This window comes from Condylostylus longicornis, unplaced genomic scaffold (genome assembly GCF_029603195.1).
Source record: "Condylostylus longicornis isolate FDR11 unplaced genomic scaffold, ASM2960319v2 ptg000038l, whole genome shotgun sequence".
Taxonomy (NCBI): Eukaryota; Metazoa; Arthropoda; class Insecta; order Diptera; family Dolichopodidae; genus Condylostylus; species Condylostylus longicornis.
In genome coordinates, this window is record NW_026578007.1 from 16,008,460 (window position 1) to 16,031,492 (window position 23,033).

The following is a 23,033-nucleotide window of genomic DNA, read 5'->3' on the forward strand; positions in this document are numbered from 1 at the left end:
AAAAAAAATTAAGTAAACATGTAATTTAATTAAAATGAATGTTGCAATGAGCCAGTTAAAAAAAATAAAACAAAACTCGAAAATAAAGATGATTAGATTGAAAAACGAAAAGTTAAAAATATGAACGGAAACTCATTTACCAATAAATATCTTGTTACTTACATTTGATGGGATTGCTCTAAAGTTATTTGATTTCAAATAAAAATAAGATTTTGAATTGAAAAATACGAAAAGAAAATGCTTTTTGTGTAATTTTTCTTTAAGTGTTTGCGAAAAATTTTAACTTGTTTTACTTAATTGTCAATATTATTGTCATTCTATATTGGGGTCAATTTTTGACGTTTTTAAATTGTCCAACTGCGATAATGACTAAAATTTACAGCATTTCAAAAATATGTAAAAAGAAAAATTGTTTCAATCTACTTCTACACTGTTTCTTAATTTGCTACTATTCTATAACGTCACTTCTTCTTAAATAGTTCTTCCGTAACTCTTATTTCTTTGCCAGTTACTCTATTTTGGCTTTATTGTTCATAATAAAACAAGTAAAATCACAATCAAATTCACATGAATTGCAAATCTGTGTTCTAAATTTTGATTTCTTTTCGAATTTAATTGGTTTTGTTACATTAAATTTATAGTATGCGTTATCAATAATTAATATTCGAAAATTAATGACAATTTCATTCGAATTTTCGAACACAATTTCGAGATTACGTATTTCATTTATAAAATTCCTGAAAAAATTATATTTGAATATTAATGACTCAAAATATCATTGACGTGGTAAGTCAAATATAATTAATAAATTATATTTGAATAATGGATATATGAAATCCATTTGAAGATTTTTTATTTCCAAAATCCGGTATTAAAATCTGATCAAAGCAAACTCACCACGGCAATTACCAAAAACAATTCCGTGGTGAGTTTGTTTTGTAAATGACAGTCGAAGTCAGTGCATTTGTTTTATTGAATGTTGCCATTATAATTTAAAACTATGGAATACGTGCAATTAAATTTTAATTAAAAATTTTTGATTCATCAAAAGAGGGCAATAGGCAAACAGAATTAGGCGGACTCAAACTTATGTCATACGTACTAATAATGGTGGAATTTAACCCAACCTAAAATGGACCTGGTTAGTTATAACTTCCTCAAAATAGTCAAAAAAAAGTTAGTTTTGCTTCATAGTGTTTTTTATATACATTTCATGAAGAAAGTGAATTCTTTTTTTTTCGTGCCGAAAGTGCTATCTCAGTTCTTTAGAATTTTGTCAATTCATTTCCTTAAAAGATAGAAGATTCTTTCTGCATATTAATAGTCAAAAAAATACGTCATAGACTCATAAAAATTTTTTTGAGTGTATTGTAAACATTGTTTTTACATGGCATTATACGTTATGTCATGATTCATAGTTGATGTCATGAGTGTCTTTTTTAGTAGGCCTTAAAATAAAGCCTATTTAGATTTTAATTTGATTTTCTCATACGTATTTAGGGAAAATTTATCAATTTTTTTTAAGTGGCCAACCACTAAACTAATTTCCAGTTATTTATTAAACACCTAACTCAATTAATTATTATTATAAACTCGACTATAAATTTACTACAACTTTTCCAATTTGTCTGTAGCTGTGTATTCCAAAATACTGTTTGTTTTCTTAACAAATATAACAAATACTCGTATCATATTTTTATTATCATATTCAACGCCATCTAAAAATTGCAGATTAAAATATAAAATTCTTTTAAAATGCTACAAATGGAAAATTTGTATACGTTCAACTTCTTTTTCATTTTGTATATTTTTTGTATATATGTACATTGAGGTAATAAATTTTAGTGCAATATAGACTACCAAAATAATAAAATAAGAATAACGGAACAGAAAATTTTTTGTAAAATAATATGGTATGAAAAGAAATAACAGAAATGATAGGCAACTGAAACGATAGTCAGATTATAAAACTATATGGGAACTTGAGAAATATCAATGCAAAAGAGATGCATTGCAGTCAAAACAAAAGAAAAACAAATCGAAACAGAGGAAATTTTGTAATTTTTTTTTTATTTTTATGAAGTTTTCGTATATTTCATTTTATATTGTATGTAACTTTGTATCATAACATTTTAGTATATAAGTAGGGTTAACAAAAAGTTTGTTTACTAGATTTTTTAATTCAAAAGTTCATGTTGTGCTTAAAGTCTCTTATTATACCAGACGAATCTAAATCGCATCAATTTGTAAACTAAAAATCCGTAAATTCGTTATGGTCTCTTGTTATTCTTATATAATATTGTTATCACCATTCTAAAACCAAGTTTACCAAAAAAAAAATATTGGAATGTTAACGCGATATTTTGCAATATTTTTTTTTTTTTGATATTTTTGTGCGAAACAAAAAATATGCACAAAATTTGTAACATAATTTTTTTTCGAGTCGTACATACGTTTTGTACTTATGTGTATAGGAAACATGTAGTTTGATCATAATTTAGAATAACTGCAGTGGGTAGTTGCTACACATACAATTTTTTTTTTTATTCTTTTGATTTTTAGTATATTTTTTTGATCATAACCGTATAATACAATAAAAGCGGAATATAGAATAAAATAAAGTATGTGTCTATGCTGTACTCGTATCCGTTTGTCAAAATAAAGAAAAATGAGAAAAATAACGGGAGAAAATATAGTTGATCATGTCAACTCTTTGGATAACAGAATTGAAGAGACGAGTGAATGAAGACACGAGTGAATAAAGACACGAGTGTCATATACAATTTTTACGAAAATGGCTTTATTACATAAATAGAAGTTTTATATGTTTATCTTTCTTTTTTTATATATGTAAAAATCTGTTTTTCAAAAAATGACTCACTTTAAAAGATAGCTTGTCTTTTAAAGTCATTGTGCCACACTTTTGAATTATTTTGCTTTAAAAGATGGTTGATTGAAATCGAAACTTCAAAAACTGTAGTTGACACTTTCATTCACTTGTGTCTTCAATTATGATTAAGTTCTAAATTTAATGTGCAATCTCAAAAATTCGACACGATTGAACAGCATTAGAGTCGAATTTGAAATTCCTTGTGTCAGCTTTTTAAACTAAAAAAAAACTATTTTGATTGTTTTCGACGATGTATAGAAACGTCAATTACATATTTGTAACAACAAATGGAAATTGACAATTCCCAAATATCATGAAATTCATGTCATCAGAAATTTCAGAGAACCACAATATCGAATTTAGCGTGCATTTAGGTTTGACTGTAAATGATTTTAAAATGAGATGTAAAAGCCATCGTGACTTGAATTGTAATGTCAAACCTAATTCGAACATCGTAACTGCTTTGAACTTGAGTTAAAGTCAAATAAGAATTTAGAATTTTACGAAAATATTTTACAATGCAAGCGGCTCTTTTTTGTTATAGAAAAGACTCACTTATCAAAAAAGATAAGACGAAAATTGAGTTAAACGAATTGGATGTCTGCTGCATTTTGGATAATCTGTCAAATCGGCTTAGAATTCGATTTTGGTTTTAAATATCGACACTATCATATCCAAATATCAATCCAGACTTGTACAATATGTCATCGCATAAATGGGGTGACAAATTTATAATATCATTTGAAATACCAATAAACTTTTTATACGTGTACAAGCAAGAAAATGGAATTATTCAAAATTTATGCACGTTCATATTGTACAAGACTTTTCATTTATTTAAAAATGGTAGCATATTTTTTAGTTCTCAAATATTTTATTTTAGTATATATATAGTTTCACTTAATATTTCAATATTTCTTTCAACTGTTTATACAATAGGGTTTTTATTTAAAACAAAAAAAATGGCTAGTCACTTCAATTTTTTTTTTGCATATGAAAAATTTAATTTAATAAAAAGTTAAATTTTCTCTTTAATTTTAAATAAATAATAAAAAATTTGGAAGAGGTACGATGTTTATATTAATAGCTCTATATAGAATTAAATTAATAGCTCTAGTTGATTGATAAAGTTTAGGCAATAATTTAAAGTGTGATGATGTTTGGTATTGAAGACCAATAATTTCTTTAGAATTTTGACATTATTTTTATTATTTTGTTTATTTGCAATAATTAAAACTAATTATTTACTTAAATTACAATTTAATTAACAATTATTTTTGTTAATTTTTAATTTTTCTCTTCATTTATTTTACAATCATGTTCTAAATATTTCATGAATCAATACAATTAGCATTGTTTTCGGATATTGTCTAGGAAATTGAAAATGATTTTAATTAAATTTCATAACTACCCAATTAAAATTAAGATTTTTAGCAAAGCTGCTTAACAAGTTATTTTTTTTTTCAAATCTAAAACCCTTTAATTGTTGTTTTACTTATTTACATTTTTTTGGATGTGATTAACAGTTTTGAGAATATTAAATTTATAATTGGAATTTGACATTGAAATATGTATGTATGATGTCATTAAGAACTCAATTTAATAAATCAAAATTTTTTTTCATTATACAATTAAATTTTAATATTATTTAAATTACAATAAAATTAATTGATAAAACTAATAAAGTTGGGTCAAACCAATGGTTTGTATTGTAGCACTTTTCCCTTCAACAAGTGAAAATTCTGCTTTTAAATACAGCCTATGTATACCTATCACACTATTAAAATTATTTTCATTCATATACAAAACTATTTCTAAAATTGCATATATTTAGGATGATGTATATAAGCAGTTTTTTAAATAAAGCAAAAATTAATATAAAATGGGGTTAACATAATGCTCGATTTTAAGGGTTAATTGTGTGAGTTAAGAAAATAATTATATTTTTTAATGTCATGGAATTTACCGTTAGCTTTTTGTGTTTATAGAAATTTGAAAAAGCTTGCGGTTTCGGAAATATAAGGTGTCAAAAATTCAAATTTTACGAATTTCAAGAGGTGATAACTTGAGAGGGGGTGGAGATGGAAAAAAATTTTCTTCTAACAAAATGAACTATTTATTAATATCTAAAAGCTCCTAAAATTTCAAGCTTCTACAGTCTGGGGTCTAGAAGAAAAACGACATCAAAAATTTGGAAAAAAAGGACTTTAAATAACGGTAAATTTGAGCGGCCATTTTGTTTTTCTTAAGTTGAACTATAGTATACCGCGCAAGGGGAAGCAAGCCACTGCCTTTCTGCGTTTGCAAAATTTCAAAAATGCTTATGGTTTCATTGCAACGAATATTTAAAAAAGGCCATTTTTAGGGTTTTTGGGGGGTATAACTTCTAGAGGGGGGGAGATAGGTAAAAATTTTGTTCTACGGAAATAAGTTTCTAGTGAAGATCTATGTACGTATTAAATTTCAGCTTTCTATCTTCAAAGGTGTAGAAGTTTTGTAAACAGACACACGGACAGACGGACGGACGGACAGAGTGAAACTAATAAGCACTTTTTTCAAAAATTTTTTTGGAAAAGTGCTAAAAATTATAGTCATGCCAAAATCAAATTAACTAAAAAACTATTTAAACTAAAATTAAAATTAGTACGGATGACATATGAATTAAAAAACTCATTTACGAAATAAAAAATAATTCTTAATTTTTTGGTATTTTTTTTTAATTGTAACCATTAAAAGAGCATAAAATTTCCCTTCTTCTTTTATATGTGCGTAGTTGTTTTCCTTGGATCTTCTTTTTAAATCATCAATTATTATTACATTTTTAGTTTCTCATAATATTACTGTTTGTGCATGGATGGCTGCCTTGTCATTTACCATTAATTTATACTTAATCATTATTATTCACATTATTATTACAGTCAATTTGTAATTATTCTTATAGTTGAAGTTGATCATATCTTTCATATTCTATGCTGTTTATTCTTGCATAATAAATTGTACGGATTCTTTCATACATTCTCGTATATATCATAAATATAAAAATATTTTATAACAAATTTTATTTTTAAGATAATTTCTGATAATTTATGAAAAATAAAAATTTTTTTATAAAAATTATTAAAACTTTAATCAAATTATGTTTATGCATAAATAATCTTAAGTTACGAAGTTTAATCTTAGGCCTCGATTTATATTAATGCACGATATATTGATCCTGCGAAAATTGTTAAAATTTTTGCTACAAAACAGAAGTTTTACTGTTTGCTTGTAACTACCGTCTCGTTTTGCAAAACTAAATATTAAAATTAAAATATTTTTGCATATACTTCAGGATTTTAGCAGTGTTTCTGATAGAGGGTATTCTTCAATATCAGAAATTTACATCAAAATAACAATATAAATGGTTTGTGTCTATGATGTAAGGTAAAACATTTTTAGAAAACAGCTATAAATAGCATTGTCAGCACGTATTTCGGAAATCAGATTAACTATCCCCCATCTCTCACCTTGCTTAAAATATTATAAGTTTATAAACAAGATTTTTATAATTTTACGTTAGAAGCTCTAATATTATTGAACAATTATTGGATAATTTGATTGTCCGAACTTTTGCATATAATGTTATTAAATTATATTTAATTTTTTTTTAATTGGAAAAAGTTTAAAAGACATTTAAATGAAAACCAAACCAAACATTTTAATTTTTCAATTCAAACAAATTTCAGTTTCGTTGCCTGTACCGTTATAGAAACCTTACCGTAGTATAAGTGAAATTCGAATCAAACATTTCAATCAAACATTTCGTTATATTATAAATAAGAAGAAACGAGTCGATTATACCATCTGCTCAAGCAAATATTTACAAAATTTCTTACTTTATAAATTACGCATTGAATATAAAATTTTTTAAAACTCGTAATAAAATTGATCATTAATTTAATGAAATTAATTTTTATAATTTATTTGTAAGGGTATTGTATGAATGTATATACGAACCTACACATACATGCAACATGTTCGATTGCATGTATAATTAATTTATCAAGAAATATTATTTAAAGAAACTTTGAATATACTCTCAAGAACGCATAAAAACTTATTGTAAATGTATAAAAGATTATCCAAGATTGCGTATAAGCTTGAGATCACGTTGATATTTTCGTTTTGTTAATTTAAAAATAAATATTATTAAATCCTAGAAGTTCCTGTAAAATAAACTGATCATAAAATTTTGCATTTTACAAATAATATTCATCACTTTTAATTTATTTACATAAAGTTTATTGTTAAATTAAAAAAATTTATTATACTTGGTAAAATATTTTTTTCTTAAAATTTTTGTTTTATAAAATAATTCAAATTCTTATGTGTATAAATAAATGTGTATAAAGTCCAACAAAATATATGAATTGAACGACAAAAATTTTATTTTAATACTTATTTTTCTCTGTTGTTATATTTTTTTCAGATTGTCCAAATTGTGTAGATGAAACACAGTATTCAAATAAATGGACGATGCCATTACTAAAGCTTGGTGAAAAAAGATACTATCTTGGAATCTTCTTCAAGGTAAGCTGCATTCTAGATATTTTTGTTGTTTTTTGTTAATTCATTTATACTTACTGTATATTAAGCGACAATACTTGAAATTCATCTTTTCAATTTAATTTTTTAAATCTTTTTGAAATGTTTTCTTTGTTTGTTTTTTATTTTATTAATCAGAAACATTTTTAAGTTTGTTTTGTTACTTAAAAATTTTATTGAAAGAAAAAAAGGTTCGTAAATTAAACAAGAAAAAGTTATTTACGTTATGTATTTATAATACAGTAAAGACTCGATAATCATATTGGTATGACTGCTAATGGCAACTTCATTGGGACAATAGTGAAATTTAATAATTTTTATTTAAACTACTTTCAATTTCATTTAAAATCCAAAAACAAATAATAGAGGTCAAACCCGAATTCGCTGGACTGAACTTTGTTGTAGCCTGTTTGATCTATAAATTCCGAGCTGCTTTATTTTTCTTAAACAATAGAAGTTACCTGAACTTTATTACGGCCAGATTGGCCTATAAATTCCGAGCTACTTAATTTTTCTCAAACAATATAGAAGTTACTCGAATCAGAATATAATATTATCCAAAGCATATCGAACTAAATATTCGGCATTTTTAAATATTCGAGCTTTCTCGTATGATGGCTTTTAACTTAATATTCAAATGAAAATTACTTACGATATTTAGGGCAAGGTTAATTTTCAAAAAAATTTTACTGTTTTGATTTAAATAAAGTATTCTGAACTTTGTCAATTGAGGTTAGACTCAGATAATCCAGTTTGATATGTAAGAATTCAAGAAGGTATAACAAGTACATAAATTATAGAATGATATGTTTTTTGCTGTTGTGTACATTTGCTCAGTCGTCAAAAATTCTTGTTAATTGTCGAATATAGTAAATCTGAAAAACTTTTCTCTGATTGTAACAGTAGAAAAATATGATTGGTCAGCATTCTACTATTCTTGGAGGATAATAAAGGAAAAATAAATGCATGATCAGAAGTTTTTATATTTTATGTAATTAATTTTTTTTTAGATTAACAAATGAACGTTCCTTTTATAATAATAGTACTTGTTTTAAGGCCGTAAACAATTTATTCGAAAATTCTCCAATTATCGAACTCTTACTGTATAGAAATTTTATTGAAATTTAGTTAAAATGACCCTTTGTATATGTGATAACAATAATAATGTATTCTCAATCATTAAAAGCACTATGATATCAGCTTTTATTTTATTGTTGAAAATATTTTTACAAGAAAAATTAAAGAAAGACTGTCTTGTCTCTTTAGGTTTAAGTGCGAATAAATAAAATACCGAGGATTTTTAATTTTTTTGATTATAATTCGATAATGATTTAAGAATGAAGGCCTAAAGATGTCGGAAATTGTAATTTTTATTTATTTATAAAATTTGTTGAATTCTTTATTATTAATTTTAATTTGGGAAACAATTAACATTTATTTAGAACAATTAATTAATACATTGATAATAATCTGTTTCTGTCTCTTTAAGATTATTTTGAATTTTTTTTGAAAATGAATAATGTGAAAAAAATTATAAATGATAATTATGATAAATTACAATAAAAAAAAACAAAAATTTCGAAAAATTAATTTTTACTACTTTGATAAATTTTTATAAAATTTCCGTCATTCAATAAATTAGTTATCATTAAAGTACTTTCATAATGTATAAATATTATGAGTGGCAAGGCCATTAAACATCCCTTATGATCTTTTAATTTGTATTGTTGGTAATTAAATATAATTACTTTAATGTTACAACCAGCTTCTAGCAATTTACCTAGGTATTTAGCATTTACAAAATTTCGTAGAGAGAAGAGAACAAGAAGGCAAATAACCGAAGTCTCTTGTGACTTAAATTAGCCTCTAAATGCTATGTATCGTATGATGGGTGTCACATTTGAATAGCTTAGCTTAGCTTCTATTAAATGGTTTAGATATAAACTTCGAGGATACAAACTTATACTCTCAATACTATCTGACATTTTAAAATTTCGGACAACCTTATATTACCTTACATTATACACATAAACTAAAGCTTAAATTTTGATTGAAAACTTCTTGCATCCCAATGGCATGTACTCGGAAATATATTCCTGTCGAAAGCATTTTTTTTCATAACAACTTCATATCTTTACCGCAATATTCCAAAAGTTCTGCCAAAATAATTTTTTTGCATCACTAATATTATATGACATTTTCATCATTGCCACCATATCATCTGCACATTCAACGGATTCACATTTGCAGGCAATTTTTTAATTTTGCATAGAATAATCTAAAATAAAGGTTATAAGGATTACTTTTTAAGAATTTATGAGGCTCTTTCAAATTCACACAAATATTAAAAAACAATTTCATACACCATATCCAATAGAATCCCCAAATCTAGCCTGAATGAAAAAAAAATTTGGTAGTAATCAAAAAAATTCACTCAACCAATTACACACAAAGAAAAAACGTTACTTAAACTCACCTTTCTCTTTCTCTTCCTCTACGATTCTCTTGGCTTAAATTAAAAAACAAATTTTTTTTTCTCTATCAATTTCCATATTGAAAACCAAAGAGAAAATTGCTATCTTTTTACCATTATAATAACAGTAAAAATAAAAGAGAAGAAAAAAAGAAAGTTGATAAACTTTAAATTGTTCGAAAATCCATTTTTTTGCACCAGGTGTTGTTGGTTGATTTTGATCTAAAAATCTTCACCGCTTTCTTATACTTGTACTTTTAATAAGGAAATTGTTTGTGTATAGAAAGAAGAAAGGAGAGGAAAAAAAAAATTAAAAAAAAATTTTTTTTTATACCTAAAGGAGAAATAAAAACTTATAAAGCCTTTATTTAAAATATCCTTAAAAGGCAAAAATTTAATATGATGCTTTCGCTCCAATATCTTCGAGTTACTTTTGAAGATATTTTGTGAAACAAAAAAAAAAATAAATGAATTTTTTTTTAATAAAACATAAACTTAACACTTCAATAATAATTTTTTTTTTTGTTCCTTAAACCCGTTAATGATTATGAAAATTTTTTTTTATACTATAAACTTGATAAGAATGGGAGGATTGGCGATATAACCATTAAACGAGTTGTTAGTCTTGAAAATTATATAAGATAATCATTGTTGGCTCATAAATGAAATATTCCTCTACAATATTTTTAGAGAGGAAATATTATAATTATGTGGTATTAATATTGAAGATGAATATTGGTTTAATATTCTTATTTGCCCTTATAAGTCGAGGGCTTATGGTTAAAAGGAACGCTTTGATTGACACAGGAACAATTTGTATATTGAAATTAGTAGAAAAACGTCGCTCTACGACTATAAGACTCTTCTTAATTCTATTATGAATATTTTGTAATGTAAGTTCCCCATCTTTAAATTTTTGGAGTGTTTGTTAATGAGGAATAACAAACAGGTCTAACTTTCCATTAGCGTTTAAAATATTTAACATGTTTGACTTCCCCAATAATGCAATGTTGTATGAAATTGTTCCAACAACTCAAATCTTATATTTTCTAAAGTTACGCTCAGGTGTAACATTCTGAGCAAATAAATCTTATCATATGTTTTCTTATCAGATTTATTTACTAATTCCGTCATAAGAACTGGTCTAAAAATATTTTTATTAGATTTTCATTTAATATTTTAATTATGTAGTAAAGAAAACTGTCATGCATTTTTTAAATTTGTACATTTTTTCATATTGTTTATGAATATATGCGGATCACAACTATATGGACACACCCATTTATAAATTCTTGTGAATAATCAAATTTATTTTACTCTAGATTTCCATATGTATTCTTTCAATATTTTACAATTATATAAATATATATATGGAATTACAGAATGTTTTTTTACATTATAATATAATTTACGAAAGAATTAATTTTCTAAAGAGACCACTTTTGGGCATTCATTACTAATATGTGCGATAGAGCTCTAATCTATCTGATGGTGGACCTCTATCACATACTGATAAAACTCGAAGCTTTAAAAATTTACGTGATTCATTCTATTCAGGATATACCATACGGCCAGCAGAGCTCAGAAAAGTGACTGAAAATTGAATGTTTATAATGCTTTTCATTAGAACAGCTGTAGTAACCGTGTGTCCGAAATGATTTTCGAATGTTAATTGCCGCACTTTAGTTTATTTTTTATACCATTTCAAGTTTAATTTAAAATAAAACACCCTATATAATAATTGTTTTTGACCACTGCATTGTTTTGAAAAAAAAATGTTCGAAATATTTTATTTTTATTATAAAAATCTGTAAAAGAAATATCAAACTGTGCATAAGAGATTAGGTCATGGTGCAGTTTTAGAAAAATAAATTCTTGCATATTTTGTAGTTTATTTTATTTTTACTATTTGTTATAATTTGTATAATGTTTTAAATCATAACATAGAAATAACTTAGAATAAAGTTAAAGAATTAATTTTTAATACAAAATGTCTATAAAAGTCTAAAGTGGTGACGCGGTAACATACATTAAATTACTATACAATAGAATATAGATCACAATCTTATCACATATTTGAATTTTATAAAAATGTTATACGAAGCAGTCGATCGTGTATTACCTTTAGTTAGTCTGTATTATAAAAATATTATTCATGCGAACAAAATTACCATTTAAATTCAATGTTAGGCTCTTATTTTTTTCATAATAGATGTCACTGCTTAGATTGTTACTGTTAAGTATTGTATACTGTTAAGTATTACTTGTTTCCTCGCTTCAATATTTCACAGGCGAAAATATTTCTTATGCCAGAAACGATCCAATAACAAGTATATTTTTTCTTTTTTATTCTTTAGTCACTTCCACTCGTGTTAGTAAGACGACTCTTAGCTTTATTCTTTAGCCTATCTGTTCTATTAATGTGAATGCTCCATTTTTTTCTTACTATATAAGTTTAAACTACTTTAGCGGACAAATATTGGAATTTAGTTAATTAACTTTATCTAGTTTTATTTCAAGCTAATTCGCTCCTGCCATAATTCATTTACTGAGTCATCATCCTTTTACTGGGTCGCGGTATACTGTTACCCCGGTTTTACAAATTTACAATCTATACTCTCAAATAATGAATACCGTTTCTACTTCATAAATAATAATTGGCCGGTGTTTTAGTACTTAAAAACTTAATATTAGGTGATTTCATCTAAATTTTGTTTACATAATCTTTGAATTCATTATGTTGTCAGGAAATTATTCATCATATAAGTGTAATCATCTGACAATGATATTAAATTTTAATGAAATGTATATTATTTTACATATGGAGCCGAATTCACATACCCGTACCCTATGGAAATATTGTAAAGGCTTTTTGTGTTAGAATTGCATTATAAAAACAAAATTAATACTGTTTTTAGTAGGTGGATGATAAAATCAAATTCTTTTCACGTAGTATAGCACAGTTCATTTTGCTTGCTTTTTGGTTTCTATATATAAAATCGCCTTCAATTTGGCAATATTTTATTTCTAATTATTATTCATTTATAAAATAAAATTTCCAAACCAGTTTGTACTCTGATTCATTTTAAAATTATTTCTTAAATATTTTAAGAAATAGTTTATAATACTAATCATGCAATTCTTTACCCATAGTTCCTTTAATATTTGCGACAAAATGTCAAATTAATTGTAGCTGTCATACGAACACATGTTCGCCATTTTTTTTTTTGTTTTTTAATGAATAACTAAATTTATATATTAATTAAATAAAATAAGACCAAAATTTATTCTACTACTACTATAGCATTAATGAATTTCTAAAATGGAAATCTTAAGTAATAAAAATCACTTAATCAATGGGTTTGTTTTATGTTTTCTTAAAGTGTATCGGATTTTATGAATGTTTGTTAAATTTTTCTTATGGTTTTTTAGGTTATGTGTAACCAAAAAATTAATTATTTAACTAAGAAATATTATTTTCTTTTAAATCAAATGTGGTTGATTCATTCGATTAGAAACTTGAAATTTTTTCCATTTTTTTTTTTTATTAATTTGAAATAATCACTTTCACCTTCAAATGGAAAAATATTTTTTAAGAAAAGAGTTACCGTTATTGTGTAATCACATGCAATTTTACTTGTTATATGAAAAAATTTTATTTTCTATCTTTATATGCACGTATACAATATTGTGTGTGTGTTTGAATGTTTAGATCTGTTAATAAATGTCTCTAAAGATTGTTATTTAATAATGCACACACCTATGTACTTACATATTTGTACACACATGTGTACATTTTATGTATTATGTATAAAATATTTTGTTTTCATTTATGCTTTTTTTTCTTTCCATATTTTACAAATCGCTAAAACAGTATTTTTTTTTTTTGATAGATTATTGGATATGGTTGGCTATTTTCTATTTTATACTACAATATTTTTATGAATGATCATTGGAAAAAAAAATTTACATATTTTCTTTTTATTCAATTTGCATAACAAAGCTAAAAAGTCATTCTATTAATGATTGAAGCAACAATATTAAAAATTAAACAAAAGATTAAAAATATTGAAAAAAAAAAATTATATGAATTTCTTGTTTTAAGAGTTGAAAAGAAAACTTAATTAAATTTATCGGAAACAGAGTTTTTAGCCGAAACTATCCGTTGATTATTAAAGTGCATTTTAAATTTTAATATTCGTGTTCTAAATTCTATTTGTCATCCCCATATAACAATGTAATTGTGGTTCCCTTAGGTTAAGTTAAGGCGCCACCCCGAAGCATACATATAGGCCATTCAGGCCGTTGTGTTATCGCCGGAGCTCTCCTTTTTCGCCCTCATTCGAACCAACCGGAACTCCTCGCAAATCGGCCAAGATCACTAATATTTATATCAGCTAGGTCTACAGCGCAACCGAAGAAGTACAAACCGCGCAATCTCTGCCTAGAGTTTGCCAGTGCCGGACATGAGCATAGGAGGTGGGTAACCGTTTCCTCCCCTCTCTCGTCGAAGCAGCTCCTACAGAGATCGTTTGCGGAGGGACGGCCAATCATTCTCGCATGTTCGCCAACTAGACAATGGCTCGTCAGAACCCCTATCACAGCACTGATATCCCCTAATCGAAGAGATATCAGGTCCCCTATTCGACGCTAGTCTAGCTTTGGCTACAGCCGCCTTGCGTAGCTGGTAAAAGATCAGAAATTGCAGTGAAAAGATCAGATTGTTTAATTTACAAATCAGTTAAAGAAGCGATTCTTTAGTTGATGGGTAGTAAACAAATAACATAAGTGAATTTAAATTATTGAATATAAATTTTAAATTTATTAGAAATTATGGTATTTTTATTGTGGTATTTTTATTTTATGGTATGCAATACTGCATTAGTACAAAAAATTACAGAATGCTAAATGAAGTAACTTAGCCATAATGTTTAAGGTAAACAATTTGTCAAGAAGCTCTTAAATGGATTGCAAAAAAAATAATTAGATTGTACTTTTAATTGGTATCAGTCACTTAAAGGAGCATTGATAAAGGAGTTATGTTACACTTGTATCAAAAATAGGATTTATTCACTGTTTTTCCTATTAAGACAATCCGAATCTAATTGATATACGCAAATTCTCGTTATTTTTAAACGCTCATTAATTATCGCACTTATATCTTTTATAGCGTCAAATCTTTTTAGCTAATGACACTTTTTCAACATGTTTCATATCTAATAACAAGTTCAGAATTCAAGTCCATATTTAAAATACAATTATAACCTCACTTTTACTCATTATTACGCTCTTTTTTGCGGTATTAGAAATGGAATAAAACACTTGTTACACATAAACATTTAATCCAAAACTATTCACAATAATTCATTCAGATTTAATAGCATGAAGATAGAAATTTCAAGAGGAAATTTTCTTATAAAAATTCTTTTATACAATAACAAAAAAAAAATATCAGCAAAACGCGCGAATAATACGAAAATAACCTTGATAAAAAAAATAACATTTTCCCCGTTTTATACATTTTTTTCTTTTTTAATTTTAAACTTCAATAAATCTTATATGATAACTGGTGTAGAAAAATATAAGTTATCATTCAAAAAAAAAAAAAAAAAATGAAAAAAAAAAATGTGAAAAAATTTTTTCTTATAAACAATTTTTCATTTCAGATTAAGATTAGCCTTGCACTTAACCCTTAAAGAAATATGCAAGTGTCATTGTCATGAGAGCATTCATATTTAAAATGTATAGATATATCTATATGTATATAAAATATTCTAAACAAATTTATGTACATATTTATGAAATAATTTAAATATGGGGTACAAATATACATGTTTGTGTGTATAGAATCACGAAGTAAATAATTTTACTTGTAGAATTTATGCATTCCACTTGTTTGTGTGGTAAAGATACGATAAAACGATTTTAAAAATTAACATTTAGAGGTGCGCATAGAGTATATATAATTATCAGTTTAAAACATTATTTTGTTGTTTATTTTATATTTAGCGCTTTGCCAAAATAATTATAAAATTTTCATCTTATCTCTTTGTCTGTCCGTCTATTGTTTGATTACAGAACCTGAAAACCCTTTGAAAAATGTGTGTCTGTATAAAAAAAATGGTTCGTTTAAGAATTCCATTTCTAGAAGAGAAAATTCTTAACCTTCTCCCTTTCAAAAGGTCATAGTCCTTTCATAGTACCAAAAATTCTGTTAAAAGACTTTTTGTTGAATCCAATTTTGGGAAACATTTCCTACATTTGAAACTTGCGAGTTTTGTCGAGAAATAGTTGTCTTTTATAAGTTTAACTCTAGAGGAGTATAAAAATATCGTAAAAATTCGTAAAACATCGTTTTTCGACTTATAATTCTTTAAAAATAAATTTTACAAAATTTCTGTAAGTAAATAAGCAAAGAAATAAGATCAAATGTCTTCCTAACAGAAAATTTAATTACAGTGAAACCTCTGTACACCGAACTGCGAATTGTATGGAGATTTCTATTTAATGACCAATTTATTTTGCAGGAGAATTTGGTTTTGCTTTAAAAAACCTTTTATAATGTAAAAATTTTGTATTACAATCAAAACTTACGGGATTTCTAAGTGTTCGGTTTTTGGAGATTCCATTTTATATATTATGGTAACTGACTAACCGAATTCGGCAATAACGTTTTTTAGTAATAGTTTTACTAGCAGAATTACTTAATTTTATAGAATTAAAATCTTGTAAGGTTAAATATCGTTTTTTTTTTTCAAACAACTAAAATAGTTAATGGTAAATGTGCTAATTTGCAAACCACTTCATTCAGTTCGAATTTCAATCATTCAATTAAATAAGTTTGTAATGTATGTATATGCAATAAATGTATGCAATTTTATTTGGTGGTTAAATTTCTACATTCCTTTGTATATTTGCACCAATAATAATGATAAATACAAGGTGTGTCCATGGAATTATTTAAAGAAAATATTGTACTTGAATATTGGATTACAAATTTAAACTGGTTTTTTTTTTTAAAGATTTTTTGTTTATTTTCAACCGATTTCACTTGATAATATTTGCATTTATATACACTATATACTTACTCAATATATTATCGTAGGTATGGACAGTGCATATGCAAGCATACACTTTTTTAATTAAAATTAAATCAATAAAGTAATAATAAAGTGGGTTATTTTTACTTACTCGTGACAGAATTATATTTTTGTTATTTCAAAGAAAACCCAATTATTTTTTTTAATTTTAAAAAATATTTTTAATTTGTAATTTAATAACTGAACTCAATTTTCGTATAGGCATTAATGTAACGTCATATTCACAATCAATTTGAACTTCACAAGTTCACAATTTTGCTTTTTTTTTGTTCTTGTTTATTGTCAAGTTTATTTTTGAACAATTCTTTAATCCGCAAACTTGTTTCAAAAATTATTATTATTATTTATGATATGATTCACATTTTTATGAAATTTTAATTTTTGATTTTTTGAGTGTTGGGAGATTTTCAACAATTTGAATGACACGCACAAGTTTTCATACAAGAATTTATAATAGCATAGCAAGTAGCTCGTGTAAACGATTTCTCTATTATCAAAAATACTAGAAAATTGAGGAAATTATGATATTTTTCAAAGAGGAAATATTAAAAGATCCCATTAATGTTATTGTAGTAATTTTTTAATATTAGAATTTTGATATTTAAACAAAAAAAAAAAAAACAATTTTTTAACTAACCAGAAATATTAAAAATTTTTAAAAATTTATTAGCACTTTTAGTGCGAAAATAATTTATAACTGAGACTTGAGAGTTACTATTTGTAGCCATTTACGTATTGAATGTATACGAAGAATAGAATTTTTATTTTTACTTTTGTAATTATCATCAATCCTGTTTATATCAATAATATTGCTGCCTTTTACCGATGTTATTTACCGTAAAAAAGGCAATACTTTTTATTTACATTATTTTTTTATATAAAAGGCAATTTACTTTTTATTGTATTTGTATTGCGAAACTACTTAAAGGTCGCTGTAAGTTAAATTTAGTGTTAAGATCGTATATATTTATCGTATTTGGTGTCGTTAATTGAAAATGAAATTTCACAAGTACAATTTTAGAATAAGAGTTAAATAAAAATCAATTTTATCCTCTCTTGAATATTAATATCGTAAAAAAAAAATTACGATATTGTTAATTTTTTACTTTTAACAAATTTTGTTGATAGTTCTTACTTATTATATGACATTGTGAGAGAAAATTGTTAATATCGTAAATTTTTTTTTACCGTAAATTCAGGAAACTTCTCAATCTAACCAAAATTCTTATTAAGTGGGGTATTTATAATGTTAAGTGCCTTTGAATTTTCACGAATCCGCGCGGATGCTCCAGGGGAAAACAATGTTAAATAACAGCATTATATAAAGAGACGTCCGATACATTGTTCAATAAAGAACAAATTAATTTCACCTTGTATCATTTTCTACTAAATCCCTTACTTCCAATGTATTTTCTTAAATGGTTGTATTTTGCCGAATTCACTACCCATACATTATTACTGTACAGTTTTAAAGTTACCGAAATAAGAACTTGTTTGCGTTTGTTTTCGTATTCGAATTACTCATCATAAATCATTACAATTTTCGTTACTACCACCTTTAATATTGCAGAACAAGCATTTTTTATTATTTGAATATTTTTTCTTACTTAATCAATCAATTAAATTAAAAAAAAACTTGTAATTATTTTAACTACAAATTCTAATAACATTTTTTTTTTAATATCAATCAAGAACAAGATCTTCAATTTATTAAAATAATTCCTTTTACAATTTTATTCTAAAGCAAAAAAAAAAAAAATTAGAAACCTTGAAAGTAAATATGAACAACTTTAAAAATTAAATTTATGTCATTGAAATTAATTAAATTAATTAATAGAAATTTTAATTACTAAAATTTTTAATACGTTTAAGTGCTTAATTATTACTTAAGTTTTAAAAATTTTATGTAAAATTTTAAACCAGTTCTACTCGTATATACATCAATGATTTTTTTTTTGTTTAACATTGTACCACCACCCATCCCCATCGGTAATTATAATATAATATAAAGAATTTTCTAATTTAATTAAAATTTACATATGTTGATTTCTGCAATTTAATAATGATTAAATTTTAAATTTTTAAATTCTGATTTCATGCAAGAATTATTTGCTATTTCGGTTTTAAATTCAACTTCATTTAATTCTTTAATATGATTAGATTTAAAATAGTTTTGTTTTTTTTTTCGAAACGATGAAGGTAAAAATTTTGAATAATTTTTTGTACTAAATATTAAAGAATTTTATCATTAACTTACCACTTACTTATATTCATTAACAAATTACTATTATAGTTAATTATTATTCTTATGTAATATTGAAATTAATATTCAAATAATGTATAGAATTATTCAAATTATTTATTGTAGAAATTAATTGCATTTGATGAAATATTCATAATTGATTTGTAATAATTATTATTCTATATTATAAATTTTATGTAATTTTCGAATATAATTATTATTATTTAATCAAATATGCAGAAATGCATGTATAATTGAAATGAATAAATAATAATATATTAGTTAATAATAATGAATATTATTCAAATGATTTAAGTTTTATTACAACCTAAACCTGCTGCATGTAAGGAATAACTAATTTGATGACCAAAGAATTCAACTAATGATAAGCAAAAAATGGGTACTTAAATTAAATAAAGGTGAAAAAAATTTAATTTTAAAACATCAAAAGCTGAAATTTTTACCTCAAACTTGCCATATTATTTAGAATATTTAAGGATAGCTTTAGAGCAAATTCTTTTAATATTGAATAAAAATTAATTTTTCATTACAGTCTCCTATTGAAAGGTGCACATTATTCACTTTTCTTTCCCAAGAATGGTAAATATTTTTTATATTATTCGATATTTCAACTATTAAATATGCATACAAGTATAGTTCATTACTTGAGAGCAAATTCAAATATTTTAACTAAATTTTAAACAAAAGGAAAATTCTCTTAGGATACGTTAAAAATTATGGTTTTCTGTTCTTTTTTCATTATTTTTTATGTTCTTTTCTTGGGGTTTTCTCATAGCAGTTCTTTACAATATCAGTTTTCTTTTCATCTGTTTAGTATCTCATATTTCTTTAACATTTTGATTTTAGAATTACATAAAAATTGCATATGTTTAAGGGGTCAATAATAATGTAATTGTCTTAGTTGGACAAAATGAGTCACATGAAATGAGTTGGACATGATAAAGTTTTATAATTTAATTTTAATTTTTTTTGGATAAGATAAGATTTCTTTTGGATAAAAGTGTCTTAATCCTAGTTAAATTTCGTAGTCTTTGAAATGCTCCTAAAATTATACAATTTTTTGTAACACTGCTTTTCCCTAAGTGTTGATGCAGTGTCACCATTAAACCTCTAAATTTAATAATTTCGTGTTAAAGAGTTTCTAGCGCAAAATTTTTTCCAAAATTAGAAGCTTGCTAAATTTTGTGGCTCATATTTAATATAGTGGTAAAAAGGCATAACTATAAATGTGAACACTTTTTTAATATTATTTCAAAAGAAACCCATTTAGTTTACCATTATTTTCCTATAAAAAATATTTTAGGAATATAAAAAGGTTTTATACACAAAAATCATAATCTCTTAAAATATCCTTTCTATTTTTGGCCTATAGGGAAAAAATTTTTTCCTTAAAAAACTAACACAAAAAAAAATTCTTATAAAAAAAATTTTTTCATATTTTTCATAAATGATCAAAAAAAAATAAGATTTCACTAAAATAGCAAGCAGAATAGTCGTCCCCTTCGGATATTTAGAGACCTCTACATATTGGATGCATGTGTATATTTAAAATACATTAAATTCGCATTATGTTCTTGTACAAACCCACCTATATACCTATACAAAATACACACATCAATACCGTTTTTTTTAATGAATTCTTTCATATTATACACATTGAGACCAGACATTTAATCCCTAACATCTCAGACAGGTCAAATTAAAAAAAAGCACACACAAAATCACTATTAGAGAAGGTGAAATCGCAAGGATTGAAATAAATTTTATATATATAGCTATATAGCACACTTGTAGCAAGTAAAACACGCAAAATAATTATAGATTGTTGAAAGGTAAAGTTCATCATGCTATGTAAAAAGCTTCCAAGTAAAAAAAAATAAATAATTAATTTTTTATTTTTATTTTTTTTTTATAATATTGTACGAGGATTTTTGTGTATTTTAATATTTTTATCTGTAATTTAAATAGATGTAGTAGAAATAATCATTTGAAAAACAAATTACATTACAAAATAAATAAAAAATTTAATGAAAATATGAAAAACTCGTTGGGAGTACAGCTTTGTAGAGTAGCCCATTTCCTATAAGTAATAAATCAAATTACTGACTGTGTTCTATCAAAATACTGTTCTATTCAAATTGCATGTTATAATAATATTATTGCATTACTGGAGGGGAATGACGTATTGTATACATTTAAGAGAAAATTTATTGCATACCTTTAGGAGAAGAATACGCTATTTAAAATAGGCATAAACGAAATATACTGTTATTATATCAGTTAAAATGGATTAAAAACGTAGCAGGATTACGAATGATATCCATAAGGCACGAATAGGGCGGATAAAATTCAGGCAAACTTGGAAGGGTATAAGTGTGAATGATACAAGGTGAATTGAAAAGATATGGGCACAAATCTAAATGAGGTAATTGTTAAAGCTCTAGAGTTGTACAGTAAAAAATATCGAATTCCAAATAACGAAGAAGTTTAAGAGCAAGTTTTATCACAGTGTCTTTTGCCATACTCATTCACAGTGTTTTTCCGATTTCGACACAGACGGATTTTGTTGGTTCTTTTAGGGGTTATAATTTGTTTAAAAAATTCGAAAATGAAATTGTAACAAACCGGACAAAATGGCCAGACAAAAAGGCAGGAAAAAAAATAGCACTTAAATTACATATTTTTTGAAATTTTATTGGATTTGTGCTCTAAAGAACTAAAATACTCAATGTTGATTCGTTTTCTAAATAAAACATAAAAATTTATACGATCTGAATGTCTTTTATAAAAAAAAATTTTCTCTATCTCTTTCGCATATAAAAGCGATTTTAACTAACATTTATGTACTATAGAATTTATATGTCAATATCCTGCGAAATACTAGTAAATTATGATTTATCTATTCAAAATTATATTTGCTTTCTAGTATATTTACGAAAGGATGCACATATACACTTCGTATGTGTACTATGTTTGTAATTTTTCACTATTATATGCCATATAATGTAGATGTTATCTTTAAAAAATAAAAATGTAAATAAAGATTATAAGAGTATTGAGTTCTTATAGAATTTTGTTTTTAAGCTCACACAGCTATGCAATAAGAATTTTTAAGTTCATATCATTGCATGTATTCTTTTAATATGTCTAATTATATAAGTATGATGATGTCTAGATATAGTAATAGTGAAGAGCATTTAAAATTATGAATATGAACTTTGAAAAATTATTAAAGAATTTGAACTTAAAATGAATTTAAAGGATTTCTTCTGTTTTTATTTTTTAAGAATTTTTTAAATGTTTCCTTTTAAGAATGTTGATATAAGTTCAATGGCAAAATTTTCATTTGAAAAGTTTCTAAATTATTATTTAATAATGTGAATAGAACTATAGAAATAAATTTATTAACTGCGAGTTGATAAAATTAACTACTTTGTATTTTAATGTCATTTTGTGCTCATTGAATTTTTTCATAATTATGTGCGAATTATAGTGATAATTACTTCAAAAGCTGTGTAAGAGTATGTCTTCTTTATAGTGTATAAGAAAATAGTGTATAAATAAGGAAAAAATGTCGTCGTAAATAACTGACATATTTGACATAAGTGAAGAATTCTATACAATGAGTACATAAAATGAGTGAAAAATTTCATGTGATATATGAGTGGACATTTTTTTTTATGAAATATGAGTGGAATAAGCAAGCATGAATTTAATAGAAAA

General features: G+C 25.0%; 1 protein-coding gene across 1 annotated transcript in view; it reads left to right on the plus strand.

Moving 5' to 3' along the window:
* The window catches only part of LOC129608924 (uncharacterized), a 115,712-nt gene that overhangs the window by 81,303 nt on the left and 11,376 nt on the right, over positions 1 to 23,033 (plus strand). Inside the window, exon 3 of the mRNA XM_055520727.1 lies at positions 7,359 to 7,459. Within this exon, the coding sequence (XP_055376702.1) occupies positions 7,359 to 7,459 (101 nt within the window). The remainder of the gene's footprint in view (positions 1 to 7,358; positions 7,460 to 23,033) is intronic.